The sequence below is a fragment of the Macaca nemestrina genome, chromosome 3 (genome assembly GCF_043159975.1).
Source record: "Macaca nemestrina isolate mMacNem1 chromosome 3, mMacNem.hap1, whole genome shotgun sequence".
In the NCBI taxonomy this organism is placed as follows: domain Eukaryota; kingdom Metazoa; phylum Chordata; class Mammalia; order Primates; family Cercopithecidae; genus Macaca; species Macaca nemestrina.
In genome coordinates this window covers 157,655,845-157,674,556 of record NC_092127.1, presented here as the reverse complement: position 1 = coordinate 157,674,556, position 18,712 = coordinate 157,655,845, and the positions used below count along the sequence as shown (strand labels likewise).

Sequence of the window (18,712 nt, the reverse complement as noted above, 5' to 3'; positions counted from 1 at the left end):
CCCTGGGCAACAGGGTAAGATAACATCTCAAAAAAAAGCCACCCCCTAAAACCAATTTGTTTGGAAATTCCGAATGTCCCTCAGAATTTATCATCCACTATGTTCTTCCTTAGCCACTGTAAGCTACATCCGAGTACCCAGGCAGGAAGTTTGAAGGTGGCTTTTGATTTCTAATTAGGATATTCAGACTCCAGCATCTCAACAGAAAATATGCAGAGACATTCTATCAACTTGTGACATACCAGGGGTACATGAATATTCAGGGCTCCACACTACTATATAATGCTGCATTTCTTGGTTTTATTTGAAACAGTGCATATTTTTAGCATTTTATGGTAGGATTTTACACTTGTCATTTACACAAATTACAAGGTTCTGCTTCAAGTTTTTAAAAAAAATTTAAAAATTCAGCCCATGTGCAGCACAAGAATATGCAAAACTACTTTACATTATACACACTTTTTATCAAAGGAGATACAAAATTCTGGCTTGTAGTTTTAGACAAATACAAGAAGCTTCAAACTAGACACAAAGGGTTAACATTAATTCTCAAATATAAGTCTGCACTTTTGTGTTGTAGTTCTCTGAGATGTGAATACCAAATTCCAAGGGATTTTTGTTTTCCTTCAAAAAGGAAAACTAAAAAAATTCCCGTAAACAAGTCCCTCCCCATCAGCTTGATCTTTCTACAATCCTGCTCTTGCTTCCCTTAGTGCCAGACACTTGCATCATGTTACAGAATTGGGGTGGGCCATTTACATCAGACAAAGACCAGATCCTTTTGAGTAACTCCTCTCCTGCAAAAATCTAAACAAGAATGTATTGATGCAGATAGTTCTGCTACATTTTGTTTAATATGATGTAACTCTTGGTAATCTAGTAAACTGACGCCGGGAAATTAATCAAAGGGAGGAAGAGACAAAGGTCCCTATCAATGCACTTTTTGTTGGTGACACATTGGAAACCTTAGGAATCAAGTTGTCTGATGCTAAGAGAACTTCAATCTCTTTCTAAATAGAACACACCTACTGACCGCTTGAGGGACTTCTCTGATACTTATGCATAGATACTCTTTTTCAGCATGTTGGAGGCAATATTTTATACTTTCTAAAGGGTTCTGAAGAGGCAATAAGGAAGAGTAGGGCTTTTTCTGCCCCTGTAAAGGTATCGTTTTCTATCATTGGTATCCATTGTTCCCTAAGCATCTTCTGATACCTAAATGTGTGTATATGCATATTTAAAATAATTACCCATCTTTCAGTCAATCAATACACAGCCAACTCTTGATTATCTATGAGAAACGTAAGTGACATTTACTCTCAAACTTCACTCTAACAGAATCATCCACCTTTGATACACTTCATTGTTTTACATCCCATGTACACTACAGCCTATCAAGACCAAGTTATAACACAAATGTTGTTTCCTCTGACCCATGCTAGGAATGTGTAAGGAAATGGAGTGAGCACATTCTGCTAGGGCTTTGCAGATCACCCTACAGTGGACAATGGGGGCAGGATAGAACTCTGGACATGAGAAAAGACAAATTTCACGTTCTTCCAGAATCAGGTCTTACATGCCTTCGTTATTTTGTTCTAAGTTTATGATTAAAATTAAAAACTGAGGCATAGTCACTATTTTATATAGATAATGGAGAGTTGACTGTCATCATGTAATGACTTTAGCTCTTTAACATGAAAAAATTCACAAGAAAGCATATGATAAAAAGATTAAAAAGACTGCCATGACATCTAGAAGCATTTATTTTATGCAAAAAACTTAAATATGATTATGTGTACACAAAAAGTGCACACATTACCTATGCTGAACAATGCTGAGACATAATATATTGATGCAAGTTTTCTAAAATAAACATAAAAATGAGCCCAGACCATCAGACAAAAGCAAAACACTTATTTCCCAGTAGCACAATGCTGAAAATTGATAGCAATCCTAAAACACCTCCAACTTTCCTTACAAAGCTGCCAAAGTCCAACTATTTTTTAAAAATTGACTTTTTTTTTACATTAATAAAAATCTGGTGACAAACATTATAAAACCAAATGCTGGACAGTCTTTACTCCTTTAAAATTCCAAATATTCCAACATAATCACAGGAGTAAAAACCATTTTAAAGTGATATGCTTTATGAAACAAACAACAATATGTACACTTATTGCAAATTATATTAAACTAAAATGAGGGGAAATCAAAATATGAACTGTTTACTACTTGCAAATCAATAATTTTAATTATTTTCTCACTCTGATAAAAATCAGAAAGCAACATTTATAAAATTGCCACCACATCACTTTTCATAGCAGGGAACCGAAATCTGTACATCTCATTTTTGCAGAAAAGTAGGCAGGCAGAAAGAATTATACATAAAAGTTTCCAAAAGGAAAAACAAAGAAATATTTAATCTGATCTCTTTTCTTTTAAAAAATTAATTCAGTAGACTTCTATTTTTTCCTGTGTAACATGGGAATTCCTGGCTCTAAAATGGATGAATTTTCATTTCAGTGTCAGTGTAAAGACATCTTGTTACTTTCTTTAAAATAAAAACTGCAGCGTGGAAATTAATGGTGTATTACGCATTTAAACTCCAGATAGGCAGGAACTGGAACCAAGTGTTAAGCAATTTGCTTAATTATTGACTTTTCATAAGAAAAGTCTAGGGGAAGGGGGAGAACAGAGTTGCTTTTAGCCTCTCTCTCAAGAGTTTCTGCTGTACATTTCCATCAGAGGACTTGTGGTCATGTGAAAAGGAAGTAATAGTTTCTGTAGTTTTCAAGGCAGAGAGTGTGTGTTCTGAAGTAAGTTTCATTTTCTGTTCAGGGACATTTGTGAATCCACGTTTTTGCAGAAGCTGGAGCCTGCTTCTGTTTGGCCTTCATTTTCTCCCTCTGCGAATGTGTTTTTACCTTAGGGATAAGAATAGAATGCACAGTTAGAAAAGATGTGGAGAAGATATAAACCAAACTAAAATGATTTCATTTCTATAGTTATTATACAAAAAAAAAATTTTTTTTTTAAACTTAAGCATCAGGCTCTCCCTCTTGTCACTCAGGCTGAAGTGCAGTGGTACGATCATGGCTCACTCAGCCCCAACTCCTGGATTCAAGTGGTCCTCCACGCTCAGCGTCCAGCCTGAGCCTCCCAGATCGCAAGGACTATAGGCACACACCACCATCGTTGGCTAATTTTTAAATTATTTGTACAGACATAGGGTCTCATTATGTTGCCCAGGCTGGTCTTCAACTCCTGAGCTCAAGTGATCTGGGAATTCACTATGCTTCTCAGATTCACTACGGGGATTACAGGCATGAGTCACCGTGCTTGGCATGTTATCTAAAATCCTTAAAAAGTTTTTTCATTTTTTCACCTGAAACTTGGTTTAAAGAGCCTTTCCCTAAACTATATAAAAACAAAACACCAATAAAGGAGTTTTTGTTTTCAATGACAGTGCTGCTATCCGATGCCCTATTTGCTTACAACAATAAAAGCTATTTATGACACTATGGCAAAATGAATTTATAAGAAGCAAAATAACTTCCGAGACTCCTGAGCTGGGTAAACATATACGTTTTAGCATACTAAAAACACCCCAACCAAACCAGGAGGAAAAATCAGCGTTTTTTTTTTTTTTTTTTTTTTTAAAGAGATAAGGAGGAATTCCCCCATCGCATTTCCCTAATAGGGAGGGAAATTCTGATCCCTGGAAGCACAGGAGAGTGGGACATGGCCTCTTTCTCAACTCCTCTCACCTGCTCCTCTTTGGGAGGAGGAGGAACTCATCTAATAGATGCGATTGGGAAAAGGAACGAGCATGTTGGGTTTGGCTTCACCAAGATTTGTTCTTTTGCCCTGAGAAGTGCATTCTGGTTTGTCTGTGGCTGTTCAATTCAGCGGCAAGGCATTAGCAGCCCAACTTGCCTAATTCATTCCACATTTTTATTTATTTATTTATTTAGTTTTTTGAGATGGAGTCTTGCTCTGCTGCCAGGCTGGAGTGCAGTGGTGTGATCTGGGCTCACTGCAAGCTCCGCCTCCCAGGTTCATGCGATTCTCCTGCCTCAGCCTCCTGAGTAGCTGGGACTACAGGTGTGCACCACCAGGCCCGGCTCATTTTTTGTATTTTTAGTAGAGACAAGGTTTCACCATGTTGGCCAGGACGGTCTTGAACTCCAGACCTCATGATCCGCCTGCCTTGGCCTCCCAAAGTGCTGGGATTACAGGCGTGAGCCACCATGCCTGGCCCATTCTACATTTTTAATCAGCCTGATCAAAAAAAAAAGACTGTCTCCTTTTCAACAAATTTTACACCTAAAAGAGAAAGAAAGATATATTCCCAAACTCCTTTACTATGTACATATTTTATAAAGGTAACAATGCCAAAAGAGCTAAGTGATTATTACAATTCATATAGAGACTATTAGTGATTATTATAATTCATAGACTATTAATTTGTTATACTATTTGAAGCAATTGCTATTAAAGCTTTTTTTTTCCTTTCCTTTTTTTTTTTGAGGCGGAGTCTTGCTCTGTTGCCCAGGCTGGAGTGCAGTGGCATGATCTCGGCTTACCACAACCTCCACCTCCCAGGTTCAAGCAATTCTCCTGCCTTGGTCTCTTGAGTAGCTGGGACTACAGGTGTGCGCCCCCAAGCGCGGCTAATTTTTGTATTTTAAGTAGAGATGGGATTTCACTATGTTGGCCAGGCTGGTCTTGAACTCTTGACCTCGTGATCAGCCTGCCTTGGCCTCTCAAAGTGCTGAGATTACAGGCGTGAACCACCGTACTGGCCAAATAATTATTTACAAGCTGCCTGCTGTACTTTCAGGAAGCTTCCCCTTCCTAGCCCTGAGTCCTCTGTATTTCCTGGGCTGCTCTCACAGACTTGTGAAAGACCCAGGTCACTGGAAGAGCCTCCTGGACTTGATTCTATGTACCAAGATGTACCAAGATGAATTGCCATCACTGAAAGCACTTGGCTTCTGAAAAATTTCATGTTATTTTGAGAAAAATTCACTTGTTACTAAAAAAAATTCATACTGAACTAATATATAGATGTTTAACACATGAGGATACACACTTGAGGATATATACTTAGGGGTTAATTTTGAGATATGAACCCACATGATGGGAGGAAACTTCAATATACAAATGAGCACAAAAACTCAGTAAATTCTTTGCTTTAAGAAAAACAAATTCTAAGATCCTTGAACACTCCCACACTAAGCATGCTAAACAAAACATGTTAATCCAAAGACTAGAAACCCACAGTCTGTTACCCTACAGATATTCTGTTTAAATTCAGATTCCTCAGAAGTCATAAATTGGGGTTATTTTTCCACTGATGTTTATTGACAAGCTCATCTTCAAGGAAGAATTTGGCCTTAACTGTAAGCAAAACATACTCAAGAATCAGCAAATCTATTCAGAACATATTTTCAATTTAAAACATTAACTGTTTGCCCTTTGAATGATAGCCTTAACACAAAGAGGAAAAACAACTGAACTAAACTACTGAAATGACCATTCCTTCACCGGAAACTCAGAGACCCAACACTAATGTCCAGCTAATACTGTTGACTGTTCCCTGACCACAGTGAAAATGGCTGATTTTTATTGGTTTTATTGGGTGAACTAAACTAATTTTTGCAAAAGGACTAACAAGTCCAAATGCAGCCCAAAACATAAACAGGACTACTTACTGAAACCCACATACATGCAAATAGCTGAGAGAATACATTTACCACAAAAATCCGATCTAAAAATTCTAATGTTAACTTTACAAGTTAAAACCCTCAGCATCAACTCCCAGCTAAAACTGAGGCCAGTAGGATTTTGCGTATCCTCTCTCTGTTTTGGTGGTATAAAGTATCCTTGAACCATATAGGCAGGAATCAAGCTAAAAATAAACATTATTGACCTAATGTTGTGAGTAAAAAAACCTAGTAAGAGGAATTCTACAAGGGTTAGCACTTGCCACATATTAGAAGTTATGGCTGTGGTATTAAAATGGCTCTAGAAGCTTAACACATCAGAAATCTATCTAGAAGAGCTGAAGATGAAATGAAGTTAACAAACCTAAAGTGTAAATTGTAGTTGGCATATACTAGGGCCTCAAAAATGATTTTCACTAATTAATGATTAATCATAAAATATGATAGCAAATACCAAGTAATACAACTGGACAAGCTTTCTGGAGGTGGTGCTGGTGTGAAGTACCACTCTGGGGGGGGATTCTGTACTCAGATCGACAAAAGAGCACCTATAAAAGACTGGGGTGAGGTTAGGAGGTAAGCTCTTTTGAGCTATTACTGCAGAGTTGTGATCAGAGCAGGAAATGATCATCTGGGAAGTGAAAAATAAAGCAAGTGAAAGGTGTGGAGAATCATGCAAGGAAAAATAAGACTGATAAATTGGGCATCTGGGGTTAGAATGCAGACACACAGAGAAGCACAAGTGTGCCAGGCCTTATTTATCAAGTAAAACCCAGGGCTGAACTTAGTGCAGCAATCCACATCAGACTCCACAAAGTAAGGCCCTTAAGGAGAGCTAATTCTATCATCCTAGGTTCATCTGTAGCTCAGTAATGTGTTTGACTGCTCTCGGGTTTGGCACCTCTATGTCTTCTCTTACCAGTTAGTTGGTTGAAACTGTAATGATATAAAACCTGAACAGGATGATCCTCACCAGGTCTCACGAAAATGCAGGTGGAATGTCAAATCACTCACAGGGAATACTAGCAGTTTATGAGAGCTATGTTTAGAATCTTGTAGCAAGGTGGAAGCTGCAGTTCCACATGAAATAAAAATAGTTAGCACTTTCAGGATTTTGACCATTCAACTGAAGGACATTCAAAACATCAGCTGAGGCTGGGTGTGGTGGCTCATACCTGTAATCCTAACACTTTGGGAGGCTGAGGTGGGTGGATCATGAGGTCAGGAGATCAAGACCAGCCTAACCAATGTGGTGAAACCCCATCTCTACAAAAATACAAAAATTAGCTGGTGTGGTGGCACACACCTGTAGTTCTAGCTACTAGAGAGGCTGAGGCAGAAAAATTGCTTGAATCCAGGAGGTAGAGGTTGCAGTGAGCCAAGATTGTGCCACTACATTCCAGCCTGGGTGACTCCATCTAAAAAAAAAAAAAAAAGAAGAAAAGAAAAGAAAAGAAATTTCTGGCCAGGCACGGTGGCTCACGCCTATAATCCCAGAACTTTGAGAGGCCGAGGTGGGCGAATCACCAGGTCAGGAGATCGAGACCATCCTGGTTAACACGGTGAAATCCCGTCTCCACTAAAAATACAAAAAATTAGCTGGGTGTGGTGGCGGGCACTTGTAGTCCCAGCTACTTGGGAGGCTGAGGCAGGAGAGTGGTGTGAGCCCAGGAGATGGAGCTTGCAATGAGCTGAGATGGAGCCACTGCACTGCAGCCTGGGCGAGAGAGCGAGACTCCGTCTCAAAAAAAAAAAAAAAAAAAAAAAAAATCCAAATGCTACATAAATTAATAAATTAGAGGAGAAACACAGCTGCAGCTACTGTTGTGAGCAGTATGTGAGGCAGACCAGATAATAAGTGACATGCTGGGATCTTAAGCCATGCCCTGTGTAGCACTAGCCAAGTGACCTGAGCAAAGTCCTTTCAGGTCTTCATTTCCTTACCGCTCATATAGTGTGGTACTTGCTTCATAATGGATGTTGGCAGGTCAGATATCTGCTCATAAAACATCTCCTACTGTCACTACTAATACAGATGCCAGGCACCTATCACTCAGGCTGGAGTACAGTGGCACCATCATGGCCCACTGGAGCTATGAACGCTAAGGCTCAAACAGTCCTCCTGCCACAGCATCCCAAGTAGCTGGGACCACACAGGTGAATACCACCATGCCTGGCTAATTTCTTTTTAAATTTTTTGTAGAGACAGGGTCTTGTTATAGTACCAAATACCATTTGAACTAATTTTTGTTAATTTTCATTTTTTTGAGACAGAGTCTCACTCTGTTGACCAGGCTGGAGTGCATTGGCATGATCTTGGATCACTGCAACCTCTCCCTCCCTGTTTTAAGCGATTCTCCTGCCTCAGCCTCCCAAGTAGCTGGGATTACAGGTGTGTGCCACCACGCCTAGCTAATTTTTGTATTTTTAGTAGAGATAGGGTTTCACCATGTTGGCTAGGCTGGTCTCAAACTCCCGACCTCAAGTGATCTGCCTGCCTAGGCTTCCCAAAGTGCTGGGATTAAAGGTGTGAGCCACCATGCCCAGCCCATTTGAACTTTTAATTTTTAAAAGTTTAACTTCTTTTTTTTTTTTTTTTTTTGAGACGGAGTCTTGCTCTGTTGCCCAGGCTGGAGTGCAGTGGCCAGATCTCAGCTCACTGCAAGCTCCGCCTCCCGGGTTCAGGCCATTCTCCTGCCTCAGCCTCCCGAGTAGTTGGGACTACAGGTGCCCGCCGCCTCACCCGGCTAGTTTTTTGTATTTTTTAGTAGAGAAGGGGTTTCACCGTTTTAGCCAGGATGGTCTCGATCTCCTGACCTCGTGATCCGCCCGTCTCGGCCTCCCAAAGTGCTGGGATTACAGGCTTGAGACACCGCGCCCGGCCAAAAGTTTAACTTTTAATTTAACTTTTAATTTTCACCCCAGTCTTGTTCTTGGCATTGGGTGTTACATTCAATTAAAGTATGCCACTTTCAAAAACATCTGATCTATCTCTCGGTTTTCCTCTCTGACCCTAAAATGCAAGGATATTGTTCGCATATACTACCAAAAGAGGTGAAAAAGATGAGTAGAGTTGATCTAATTTAACTGGTGATTATTTCAAATAAACTACTGTTTTTACTTAGTTACTAAAACTGTGTTCAGCTGGGTGCAATGGCTCACGCCTATAATCCCATTTATATAAGGGATCAAAAGCTATATAGCCCTTTATACCTGGGTTTCCTCCACTTTGAGGAGGAAATGACAGTACTGGGGAGAATGACAGTACTAAGCCACATAGAGTTGTTTTTGTTTTTTGAGATGGAGTCTTGTTCTATCATCCAGGTTGGAGTACATGGTGCGATCTTGGCTCACTGTAACCTCTGCCTCCTGGGTTCAAGCAATTCTTCTGCCTCAGCCTTCTGAGCTGGGATTAGAGGCACGTGCCACCATGCCCGGCTAAATTTTGTGTTTTTAGTAGAGAGGGGATTTCACCATATTGGTCAGGCTGGTCTTGAACTCCTGACCTCGTGATCTGCCGCCTTGGCCTCCCAAAGTGCTGGGATTACAGGTGTGAGCCATCGTGCCCAGCCATAGAGTCGTTTTAAGGATACCATGGGTTCACAAAGAGCTTATTATTGAGCTTGGCTTATAATAAGCACTATATTACTGTTAGCTGTTTTTTAACACAGTAAGTTTTAAAATTGTGATAAAATATATATCAAATACAATTTATCATTTTAACAATTTTTAAGTACAGAGTTTAATGGCATTAAGAATATAAAGGGACTGGCGCGATGGCTCACACCTGCAATCCCAGCACTTTGGGAGGCTGAGGCAGGCGGATCACCTGAGGTGGGGAGTTCAAGACCAGCCTGACCAACAGGGAGAAACCCCGTCTCTACTAAAAATACAAAATTAGCCAGGGTTGGTGGTACGTGCCTGTAATCTTAGCTACTAGGGAGGCTGAGGCTGAGGCAGGAGAATTGCTTGAACTGGGAGGCGAAGGTTGCGGTGAGCCAAGATCACACCATTGCACTCCAGCCTAGGCAAGAAGAGTGAAACTCGGTCTCAAAAAAAAAAAAAAAAAAAAAAAAAAAAGAATATTAGGGGTCTGGCTGCCCAACACAGTGAAACCCGTCTCTACTACAAAAACAAAAATTAGCCGGGCGTGGTGGTGCACATCTGCAATCCCAGCTACTCAGGAGGACGAGGCATGAGAATCCTTGAACCCAGGAGGCAGAGGGTGCAGTGAGCTGAGATCTCCCCATTGTACTCCAGCATGGGTGACAGACCAAGACTCCATTTCAAAAACAAAACAAAAACCCAAAACAAGAATATAAGGGGTCTTCAAAAAGTTCATGGAAAATGGATGTTATGAAATAATTATGCATGGATTTCAAAAAAAAATTTTTTTTTGCACCAAAATAAACTCATACTAACTTGTTACATCTCAACAGGATCTAGTATGAAGCACTGAAAATGTTTGAAAAGTTTGAGGGCGGGGGCAGGAAGACTGCTTGAGTCCAGGAGTTTGAGACCAGCCTGGGCAACACAGCAAGACTCAAAAGATTTAAAAAGAAATTAGCCAGCCATTGTGGTGCACACCTGTGGTCCCAGCTACTTGGGAGGCTGAGGCAAGAGGACTGCTTGAGCCTCAGTGCTCTCATAGAACAAAGTGACCCATGATGGTGCCACTGCACTCCAGCCTCAGTGACAGAGTGAGACTGGTCTCTCAAAAAAGTTGTGCAGAGACCGGGCACGGTGGCTCACGCCTATAATCCCAGCACTTTGGGAGGCCGAGGTGGGTGGTTTGCCTGAGGTCAAGGAGTTTAAGACCAGCCTGGCCAACATAGTGAAACCCCATCTCTACCAAAAAAAAAAAATAAAATAAAATTAGCTGGGTGTGGTGGCGGGTGCCTGTAATCCCAGATACTAGGGAGATGGAGGCAGGAGTATCGCTTGAACCTAGGAGGCGGAGGTTGCAGTGAGCTGAGATCGTGCCACTGCACTCCAGCCTGGGCAACAAGAGTGAAACTCCGACTCAAAAAAAAAAAAACAAAAATGTTTGAAGAGAGTCCCTATCAGAGCAATAGGAATTCTGCTAAAATTGAAGCAAGAAAAGCATCAAATGTCTGGTGAAGCTTGGGTACAAGAATGGTGAAATCATTGATGCTTTAGGAAAAGTTTAGGGGACAATGCCCCAAAGAAATCAGTAGCTTAAAATTGGTAAATTTTGTGTGTGTGTGTGTGTGTGTGTGTGTGTGAGACAGGGTATCCTCTGTCAACCAGGCTAGGGGGCAGTGAGGAAGTGGCATGATCATGGCTCACTGTAGCCTTGACCTCCCAGGCTCAGGTGATCCTCTCACCTCAGCCTCTGAAGTAGCCAGGACTATAGGCACACACCAGACAGCTGGCTAATTTTTCTTTTTTTTTTTTTTTTGTAGATATGGGGTTTTGCCGTATCGCCCAGGCTGGTCTCAAACTCCTAGGCTCCAGTCATCTGCCAGCCTCAGCCTCCCAAAGTGGTAGGATTATAGGCATGAACTATGATGCCCAGCTGGATAAATTGCTTCAGGAAAGGTTGAGCCGATGTTGAACATCATGCCCTCCACATTAATTTATGAGGAAAAAAATTCATCTTGTTTTTGCCAATTCAAGAGGACTGACAAAAAAAGCAGAAACAATAGTCAACACTGTGGTCATTTCAATTGGTTCAGCTTACAAAATTCTGACTGAAAAATTAAAATTAAGCAAGCTTTCTACTCACTGGCTGTTAAGACCCTTTGCACCTAGATCAGCTGTAGACAACAGCAGAGCTTTTGATGGAAAGTCTAGACAAGTAGGATCAAGATCCTAAAGCACTTCTTCAAAGAACTGCAATGGGAACTGAAACATGACTTTACCAGTACAATCCTGAAGACAAAGCACAATCAAAGCAATTTAGCAGGGCATGACAGCATGTGCCTGTAGTCCCAGCTACTAGGGAGGTTGAGGCTGCAGTGAGGCAAGACCATGCCATTGCACTCTAGCCTGGGCAACAGAGTCAGATATTGTCTCAGAAAAAAAGGGTACTAAGAAGTGAAAGTGGTCAAGTGATCCAGTGAAAGGAAAAGTAGACTGGTCAAGAGTAAAGGTCATGGCAACAGTTTTTTGGGATGCTCGAGGCATTTTGCTTATTGAGTTTTTGGAAAGCCAACAAATGATAACATCTGATTATGAGTGTTCAATCAAAGTCAAAGCTTTAGCAGAAAAATGCCCGGGAAAGCTTCACTAGAGTCCTCCTCCACCATGACAACACTCTTGCTCATTCCTCTAACCAGACAAGGGCAATTCTGCAAGAGTTCCCATGGGAAATCATTAGGCATCCCGCTTACAGTACTGATTTGGCTCCTTTTGACTTCTTTTTGCGTCTTAATCTTAAAAAAATCTTTAAAGAGTACCAATTTCTTTTGGTCAATAATGAAAAAAACAGTTTGAAATGGTTAAACGGATGCTCAGTTCTTTGGGGATGGACTAAATGGCTTTTATCATTGCTTACAAAAGTGTCTTGAAGTTGATGGAGCTTATGTTGAGAAATAAAGTTTATGTTTTTATCTCTTAACTCCACTTTTCCATGACCTTTCTGAAGCGGTCAATTATTTATATTATGTACAATCTTTACCACCATCCCTCTCTATAACTTTTTCACCTTCCCCAACTGAAACTCCATCCCCATTAAACACTAAAGCCTATCCCCACTACCCTCAGTGTCAGGCTCAGGCAATCTTCCCACCTCAGTCCCCTGAGTACAGGCACACAACATCATGCCTAATTTTGTATTTTATTTATTTTTGAGATGGAGTCTCACTCTGTCATCCAGACTGGAGTGCAGTGGCACAATCTCTGCTCACTGCAACCTCTACCTCCCGGGTAGCTGAGATTACAGGGGTATGCCACCACACGTGGCTAATTTTTTTGTATTTTTAGTGCAGACAGGCTTTCACCACATTGGGCAGGCTGATCTTGAACTCCTGACCTTAAATGATCTGCCCACCTTGGCTTGGCCTCCCAAAGTGCTGGGATTATAGGTGTGAGCCACCGCATCTGGCCATAAACATTGCCACTGAGACTAGAACACCATCACAGAATACCGTATTCTGAATGACACGCTGCCCATTGATCTACTACTGGCATATTTAAGATCTCTAATGTGCCTTTTCACTCTGTAAAGAGAAGGCCAAATGCCGTTTGATGATACTGGGGCACATAGTGTAGCTAAAAGCAAAGCAATGCATTTTACAATGCTGTAAACAAGAGAAGGTCTAATTGCTACTGAAAAAGTTTTCAGGGTTCAAGTGTGTATCTGTTTTTTTTTTTTTTAAATTTTGAGACGGAGTCTCACTCTGTCGTCCAGGCTGGAGCATAGTGGCCGGATCTTGGCTCACTGCAACCTCTGCCTCCCAGGTTCAAGCAATTCTCCTGCCTCAGCCTCCCGAGTAGCTGGGACTACAGGTGCATACCACCATGCCCAGCTAATTTTTGTATTTTTAGTAGAAACGGGGTTTCTCCATGTTTGCCAGCTGGTCTCAAACTCCTGACCTCAGATGATTCGCCCGCCTTGGCCTCCCAAAGTGCTGCAACTGCAGGCATGAGCCACTGCACCTGGCCTCAAGAATGTATCTGTACGTTTTAGTCAGATGGTACAGGGACAGCTAATGGTAGGTAAGGTCAGGTGGCTTAGGTAACCTGTGTGTGATGATTAGTACTTTTTTGTGTGTAGGTGAAGAAAAGGACAGATCTCTTGAAACTGTTTAGAGAATTTTGGCAATCTCCAGGGAAATATTCAACTTCTTATAACTGAAAAATGTATGTTAAGGGGTAAGGAAACTAGAATTCAAAACAGTAACGATAACAGTTGGGCATTTATTTTGTACTAGGCCTTTTGCTAGGTGCTTTCTTTATATTTACTGATCCATTTAATTCTTAGAGGAACCCTTTAAGACACATACTGTCATACTAATGAAAAAGGGAAGCAGAGGTTCAATGAAAGTCCAGGTTTGAGAAGAAAGTCATGTAAAATTTGCCCCTAAGACTGGCTTTCCATTACTACACTTACTAGTTAATAGAAACAGAAGTGAGTAGGAGAAACACACTAGTACTCATATCAGGTTTGAGCCTTCTGGATCAGATGCCATGAGAGGATGCGAAAGGTTGCCAAGAGGGCACTTAGATGATGTAGAAATTTAATAGTTCAAAATTTCAGAATTTCATAAATGCTAATTTTTTTGTTTTTTTTGAGATGGAGTCTCACTCTGTTGCCCAGGCTGGAGTGCAATGGCGCAATCTCTGCTCACTGCAACCTCTGCCTCCTGGGCTCAAGCAATTCTCTTGCCTCAGCCTCCTGGGTAGCTAAAATTACAGGTGCCCATGCCCATGACCAGGTTTTTTTTTTGTATTTTTAGTAGAGACGGAGTTTCACCATGTTGGCCAGGTTGGTCTCAAACTCCTGACGTCAGGTGATCTGCCCGCCTTGGCCACCCAAAGTGTTGGGATTACAGGTGTGAGCCACCGGGGCCCAGCTCATAAATGACAATATTTTAAATGTTTTTATACATATGCTTCAGTGACTTTTTTTTTTTTTTTTTGGAGACAGAGTCTCCTTCTGTTGCCCAGGCTGGAGTGCAGTGTCGCAATCTTGGCTCACTGCAACCTCTGCCTCCTGGGTTCAAGTGATTCTCCTGCCTCAGCCTCCCAAGTAGTTGGGATTACAGGCACGCATCACCACACCTGGCTAACTTTCTGCATTTTCTTTTTTTTTTTTAATTTTAGTAGAGATGGAGTTTTACCATGTTCATTAGGCTGGTCTTGAACTCCTGACCTCAGGTGATCCACCCACCTAGGTTTCCCAAAGTGCTGGGATTATAGGCATGAGCCACCGCGCCTGGCCTGACATTGAGTTTTATAAAAATAATGAAGCAGGATAGTGGGGGTATCCTGAGCTGATCAAATCTGGGACTCTTCCCTAGAAGGAACTCAAATACCTGCAGTCTAATTTCAGGGGTAAATGAGTTAGGTATGTAAGGAAAAAAGGAGGACGAGTTAAGTTCTAAGGCCAAGGTGAAAGGAGCCACCTTCTAGATTTCCAAAAGGAAAAGTCTGAAATCTCAGCCCAAGAATGATCAAAGATGAACAGTTTGGTAAGCTGTTTCTCTGGGCAGGGTGGGGAAGATGTAAGTTGTTGACCTGTGTTAGAATTAATGAAGAATTAAAGAGTGGGGCCTATTACCTATTGACATTTCATGACTGTTTTCTCCATTATGGGAAATTGTATCCAAAAGGCAGCCCTTATTTTATGTAAACCTCTGCAACCACTTGAAAGGCACTAAGCGAAAGAAATACTTGTCTTGTTAACGAAAATAGAAATATCAAAATACCATATACTAAAAAAAATTACACAAAGAAAAAAAGATTTTTCTGCAAATTCGTGCCTTAAAACTGGAGGTTATGAGGTAATAACAGATGCTATTATAAACTGACCCAGGAAAACCAGATGCAGGTTTCACTCTCAAATGCTTAGGTGTTGGGGTGACTGGCACTAAGGATATACTAGGAATAAAACAGAATGTCTAAATTCCCACTTCAGGAAGAATGGCATACATTACCTTTGTAAGTCAATTTGTCTTTCTGCTGGTGCTGCCTTTTTGGCTAAATCTTGCAGTTTGGGTGCTTTGGCATTACCTGCTTCCAAACCCCCAGGGCTCTCCTGACCCACTGCGGCTCTCTTCCTTCCCTTGTTAATAGGTTTATTTAGATCATCATTTTTGGTTGCATTGCCCTGAGATTCAGACTTGGGTCGACGTCCTCTCCTGGGTTTGGAAGGGGCAGGTGGTCCCGATTCATCTATTTTCTCATCTGTTTTTTGTTGGATATTCTCTGCACCAGCTGCTGTTACTGTTCTTTTCTTTCCTCGGTCACTGCTGATGTTGCCCTGGGTAGCCTGATCAGAATTAATTTCCTAAAAAAGCACAAAACAATTCCATAAACACAAATTCCTTAAATATTAATAATCTCTATTAGAAAAGAGTGTTTTGAAAGTATTTTAAAGGAGTCTGGATTCGAGGGCTTCCAGTTAACTGCTTACATCACATTAGGAAAGTAAGCTCCTTGAGGAGAGTGACTGTGTCTGGTACCCACCATGGTGAATAGCATATATAATGTGCTCTATAAATGCTCACTAAAAAGCAAAGGCTGGAACAGTGGTTCACGCCTGTAATTGCAGCACTTTGGGAGGCTAAAGCGGGAGGATCGCTTGAGCCCAGGAGTTCCAAACAATCCTCGACAACATAGTGAGATCCTACCTCTACAAATAATTTTAAAAATTAGCTGGGCATGGTGGCTCATGCCTGTAGTCCCAGCTGCTTAGGAGACTGAGGTGGGAAGAATGCTTAAGCCTGGGAGGCTGAGGTTACAGTAAACAGAGATTATGCCACTGGACTTCAGCCTGGGTGACAAAGGGAGATCTTATCTCAGAATAGTAATTGCAGGCCTGGCACGGTGGCTCACACCTGTAATCACACCACGTTGGGAGGCCGAGGAGGGCGGATCACCTGAGGTTGGGAGTTCAAGATCAGCCTGACCAACAAGGAGAAACCCCGTCTCTACTAAAAATATAAAATTAGCCAGGTGTAGTGACCCATGCCTGTAGTCCCAGCTACTCGGGAGGCTGAGGCAGGAGAATAGCTTGAACCTGGGAGGCAGAGGTTACAGTGAGCCAAGATTGCACCATTGCACTCCAGCCTGGGCAACAAGAGTGAAACTCTGTCTCGGGAAGAAAAAAATTGCAATAATAAAAATATAGGCCGGGCGCGGTGGCTCAAGCCTGTAATCCCAGCACTTTGGGAGGCCGAGGCGGGCGGATCACAAGGTCAGGAGATCGAGACCACAGTGAAACCCCGTCTCTACTAAAAATACAAAAAATTAGCCGGGCGCGGTGGCGGGCGCCTGTAGTCCCAGCTACTCAGGAGGCTGAGGCAGGAGAATGGCGGGAACCCGGGAGGCGGAGCTTGCAGTGAGCCGAGATCGCGCCACTGCACTCCAGCCTGGGCAACAGCGTGAGACTCCGTCTCAAAAAAAAAAAAAAAAAAAAAAAAAAAAAAAAAAAAAAAATATATATATATAAAGCACAAATAGTACTTGAAAAATAAAATTTACTTGGTTTTGTTGTTACACTCCACCCAAATGAAAGGCTCTTCTTATTGATGGTATGTACTAAATCTGTCACTTTTTAAAAGAAAAGTATTTTCAGAATTCTACATGCTATTAATGTTTTCTTTGTCTATAAGTACATCTAAGTATAATAATCTTTGTAGTTCTGTAACGTGAAGTTCTTTAACTTTTCATCTCATCCCAGTTGCAATGAGCTGAGATCATGCCACTGCCCTCCAGCCTGAGTGACAGAGAAAGACTGTCTCAAAAACAAAACAAAACAAAACAAAACACAGAAATTATTATTTTAACTGACATAATTCTAATTGATTAAAGAGAAAGAGAGTAATACAATCATCGAAAAAATTAGATTAAATCTTTTTAATTAACTAATTTTCATTTTCCCCAGAAAATATTCCCAGAAAGACAAGGGAAAATAAATGACAAATCTTCCATGTTTCAAGAAAATTTAGTTCAAAGAAAATTCCCAGGAGTAACAATTTAAGTGAGAAAACCCACAAATCAGTGTTTTACTTTAGAGTTTCCTTTTTTTTTTTTTGAGATAGGACCTCGCTCTGGTTGCCCAGGCTGGAGTGCAGTGGCGCAATCTCAGCTCACTGCAGCTAAAGTCATTCTCCCACCTCAGCGTTCCTAGCAGCTGGGACTACAGGCAGATACCACCATGCTCAGCGAATTTTTCTATTTTTAGTAGAGATGGGGTTTCACCCAGTTGCCCAGGCTGTTCTCAAACCCCTGGACTCAAGCAATTCACCTGCCTCAGCCTCGCAGAGTGTTGGGATTACAGGCGTGAGCTACCGTGCCCAGCCTGGAGTCTCCTTTAATGTTAAGCCTCACTTTGGTGAACAGATAATCCATGAAAGGACAAGAGTAAGACGGCTTGCAGGAATTGAACTGTGAAAACAATACATAACGGATCAGAGAAGAAATATGCAAAGTCATCTTCGGGAATGATGGCGACTGCTGGACATAACGGAACAGATCAACAACACGACCAAGTATTGGTCTAAACACGATCAAGGTTTTAACCTGGAGTAGGAACCACTTGTTCAACTGAAAGTTTAATAGGTGTGGGGGTTCTTGGGCATAGATTGAGGAACAAAACAGGTATGGTTCTTCATATAGGTTAGTACGGTAGGTAACTGATTTTTAAAAAGGTAAATACTTAAGCACACACCTGTGTGCTAACAGGGTAAAGAAGCTGAGTTAGATGAGACAAGGATAACAAGTTTAAAATGGGCAAAATATGAACAGGCAATTTACAGAACAGCACATCAAATGGTCAATAAACATACTGGCAGTCAGAGAAATGCAAATTAAAGTAGCAGGGCATTAGATCTGGTAAGTGGAGACAGAAAAAAATTCAAATGAATCGTGAAACATGTTGTTGTTGGTATACAGAGAAGAAAGTACTCTCATACCCTGCTGCTAGAAATGTCAAGTGTTCCAATCTCTCACGAAACCAATATGGAAATATCTAAAAGCTCTAATGCATTTATCCTTTGACCCACTAATACTACTCTGAGATATTCAGCCCACAGAAATAAAAGCACCAGTAAGTGTGCTTCTGTATGTGTGTGTGTGTGTGTGTGTGTGTATATATATATGTCTTTTTTTTTTTTTTTTTTTTTTTTGGTGACGGAGTTTCGCTCTTGTCATCCAGGCTGGAGTGCGGTGGCACAATCTTGGCTCACTGCAACCTCCGCCTCCCAGGTTCAAGCAATTCTCCTGCCTCAGCCTTATGAGTACCTGGGATTACAGGAGCATGCCACCATGCCCAGCTAATTTTTTGTATTTTT

The 18,712-nt window shown here is 41.4% G+C and overlaps 1 protein-coding gene across 1 annotated transcript in view; it reads right to left on the bottom strand.

Moving 5' to 3' along the window:
- Positions 1-280: 280 nt before the first annotated feature.
- Positions 281-18,712, bottom strand: part of LOC105487964 (PDS5 cohesin associated factor A) — a 170,830-nt gene continuing 152,398 nt past the window's right edge. Inside the window, exons 32-33 of the mRNA XM_071093702.1 lie at positions 15,353-15,705; positions 281-2,924 (exon numbers count right to left, since the gene is read on the bottom strand). Of these exons, the coding sequence (XP_070949803.1) occupies positions 2,921-2,924; positions 15,353-15,705 (357 nt within the window). The 3' untranslated portion in view covers positions 281-2,920. The remainder of the gene's footprint in view (positions 2,925-15,352; positions 15,706-18,712) is intronic.